Source organism: Hippopotamus amphibius, chromosome 8 (assembly GCF_030028045.1).
Source record: "Hippopotamus amphibius kiboko isolate mHipAmp2 chromosome 8, mHipAmp2.hap2, whole genome shotgun sequence".
In the NCBI taxonomy this organism is placed as follows: domain Eukaryota; kingdom Metazoa; phylum Chordata; class Mammalia; order Artiodactyla; family Hippopotamidae; genus Hippopotamus; species Hippopotamus amphibius.
Window position 1 is genome coordinate 116,598,764 of NC_080193.1, and position 3,400 is coordinate 116,602,163.

General features: G+C 48.5%; 1 protein-coding gene across 1 annotated transcript; it reads right to left on the minus strand.

The window, feature by feature from the left end:
* Positions 1-1,060: 1,060 nt before the first annotated feature.
* On the minus strand, positions 1,061-3,049 carry LOC130858819 (melanoma-associated antigen D2-like). The gene has a single exon (XM_057745862.1). It carries the CDS (start codon positions 2,998-3,000, stop codon positions 1,216-1,218), a length of 1,785 nt encoding a protein of 594 aa, XP_057601845.1. The 5' UTR covers positions 3,001-3,049; the 3' UTR covers positions 1,061-1,215.
* Positions 3,050-3,400: the final 351 nt, after the last annotated feature.

Sequence of the window (3,400 nt, forward strand, 5' to 3'; positions counted from 1 at the left end):
TCTGGCTGTGCATATACCGACACAAAATGACCAGTTCAGTTTTTCAAATATGTAATCATTCAAAGACTTGAATAGTTCTGCAGCTGTGGTGTTGGTTGGCAACAAAAGTGCACATAACATACCCTCACACACATCCTCCTGGAAAATATATCTCACAAAAGCAAGCTTTGTTGTCTTGTCAACATCAGTAGACTCGTCAACCTGGATTGCATAGCATGGTGACTCATTAATCCTATCAATTGTGCCTCAATATCCTCTGCTGTTTCATTAATTTGTCTAGTTATGGTGCTGGCCAAAAGAAGAACAGGTGCCACGCTTTGAACTGCAGCCTCTCCTAAAAGTTCATGACAAATGTCCTTAGCAGCAGGCAGGATCAACTCTTCACCAGTAGTAAAGCGTTTCTTAGCTGTAGGAATGCAGTTAGCCACTAAGAATGATGCTCTCAGTGCAAACACATTTGATGAAGTGGTGGCCTCCAATAATTGCTTCTGTTCTTTGTGTTCACGTTTTTTTCTTTTGAAAAACTCCAAAGGCTTGTCTTTTAATGCAGGGTGCTTGGTCTCCACGTGGCAAAGCAATTTTGAAGTTTTCATGGCTTTGTTGGATTGCTGGTCATCACCTATTATACAAAGCAGGCTTGAAGAATATGAATCGCCTGTTGCAGTGAACCTGTAATTAAAGTAGGACTCGGTTATTTTCTTTTAAATGCAGCTTTCTTTCTGTTGGCAGTCTTAGAGTCTTCTGCTGTCTCATCATTGGGTCTTTCCCCCTTTTTGAAAGAGCTCTCCAGTGACATTTGTTTTTTATTCATTTTGGCGAGGGTTAGCTTGTGGGCTTACCAAAACTGACTGAGACAAGTGCACAGTGAAGGAAAGAGGCCCGGACGGAAGTGGTAAATAAAATAGTGGGTAGACCACACGTGGACTAAAGTCAGTGTTGGATTCTGACTTAAAGCCTGCCACCAGGTGCAGGTGTACAATTGAAGTACATCAACTCACTTGCCACTGTAAAACTTGCCACCAGATGTGGCTTAATTGTCACTTGCCACTCATTGATAGGGTTTTTTTTTTTTTCAGAAATGGCAAATAGATTTAATGTAGAGTGTCAATTTCAACTGATTGATAGTGACTGCCTAGGGTGCTGTGTTGAGTACGTTTCTGAGGATGCACCCTGGCTCAAAGAGAAAGACTGCTGGGATTAGGAATATCTGAAATCTCACTTGTAGGAGAAACCACAGGCACCAGAGCTGCCACTGGTGCTGGCACCAGCTCCACCAAGGCCCGCGAAGAGCCCAAATGTGAGAGTGGCTGTCAGGTTGGTGCTGGCACCAAAGCTGCCGCCGGCACTGGCACCAGCACTGGCACCACCACTCTCCTGGGCTTTGGCTTTAGCTTCGGCTCCTGCTTGGATCCGGGCTTTGGCCCAGGGTCCAATATCAGCTTCATCCCAGTTGCAGGGCCCAGCAGCATTCTCAGAGCCTAGCCCAATGCCCATCCGAGCTCTAATCTCAGCCCTTGCCTTGGCTTCAGCTGCAGCCTGAGCTGCAGCCTTCATATCTGCTTCCATTGCCTCTCGGTACTGAGCTGCCCATTCCTTGGGATCCTTCTTTTGTACCTTGTAGGCAAACTTGAGGACTTTCATCTTGCTGGTCTCATAGTAAGAGCGCAGGCCCCAGAAGAACTCATACTCAGGGGGATTGCTATTAGGAACTCTGGCATAGTCCAAGTACTTCTGCTTCACAGACTCATCAGTAATGAGCTTCTTCACATCCCCAAAAAGCGAGTGATGTATCCCAGGGCGCAGCCCCAACTTGCGCAGCATCTCCCAAATGACAGCCTCACTGGACCGATTTCTGTTCATGAAAATGATGCTAAGAAGCACCATGAGGAGACCCAGTTTTGGTGAGTCCTTGGTCGTTCCTAGTATGCCTGCATCAGTGGGCTCTAAGGTGCTGAGAAGAATGTACAAGTGGTCATTCTTATCAATTTCCTTTAATTGGATCCCAAATACCTTCTCCAAGGAATAGCCTACTCGTTCAATGATTTCAGGGTACACATCAGTGTATTCCTTGATGATGTCCTTCAGCATGTCTGAGCGTTTGATGGGAATCTTTGTCTGGTCTTTAACCAACAGGTACTTCACCAAATCATCTGCCCTCCCTTGCAAAAGCGCCACATCCCGAGATGGTGATGCTTCAGGTTCTTGGGATGACTGGAGCTTGGCAGCTCTGTGGCAAGCTTTGCCCCTACGGGCCTTAGGTGACCTCAGAGAAAGCAAAGCTCTCCTGGCCCAAGCAGCCAACCGAGTCCTTGATGCCCTGCAGGCCCAAAAGGCTACGGGGCCCCTTGAAGCCCTGCGAGCCATTGAGGCCATTAGGGCCTTTGAGATCCTTCGGCCACCCGTGGTTCCAGAAGCCTGACTCTGATCACTGCTGCCATCCTCTTCCCCATTCAGATGCTTCACCTTTTGGGCTTTCTTGGCCTTGACCTTGGGCCGTGTATCCTGATTCTCCTGAGCCTGTGCAGCTGCACCCTCAGGCTCAGGTTCATCTGCCAGAGCCTGAGAGGCAGCAGCTTCAGTCTCCAGGGTCTTTGCATTGACCTTCGTATCAGGCACACAGCTGACCTTTTTGATCTCAGTAGCAGGCATTGTCACAGCCTGATGGTCAGCATTCTGCATCTTGGTGTCAGCTGCCAGACTCTTCTTTTCACCTGCCAGAACCTGGGTATCAGTTAGCTTAGTGGTAGGTGAGGCCTGAGTGGCAGATACCTCCTGAGCCTCTGTGGCTTTTGAGACCTCTGTGGGCTTTGAGACCCCTGCAGCATTTGAGACCTTCACAACCTTTGAGACCTCTGGTGCCTTTGAGGCCTTCGGTGTCTCTGAGACCTCTAAGTTCTGGGTCACTGTTAATAGATTCTGCATCTTCAAGCCACAGTCCTCTTCTGAAGCTTCAGCCTGGAAGCGGGTTGGACCTGTACCACTCTCGCTTGTGTCAGACATGTCTCAAGTTGGCCTGGCAAGAGCTGAGCCTGAAGGAGAGAAGGCCTGCGTCAGAATCATTGATAGGGTTTTGATATGAGTCTGCAAGCGATTGATTTATTGTGGTCTCTGTGCAGTCAAATCTCTCTGCTAATGATAATCTGTATTTGCAGCCACTTCCCAGTGCTAGCATCACTGCCTCAGCTCCACCTCACATCATCAGGCATTAGGGTCTCATAAGGAGCTTGCAGCTTAGATCCCTCACATGTGCAGTTCACGGTAGGGTTCACGCTCCTATGAGTATCTAATGCCACCGCTGACCTGACAGGAGGTGGAGCTCAGCCAGTAATGTGAGTGATGGGGAATGTCTTTAAATACACTCACTCGCCTGCCACTCACCTCCTGCAGTGCAGCTTGATTC

Coding starts and splice junctions, on each gene's coding strand:
- LOC130858819 (XM_057745862.1), bottom strand. CDS start 3,000: ATGTCTGACACAAGCGAGAGTGGTACAGGTCCAACCCGCTTCCAGGCT.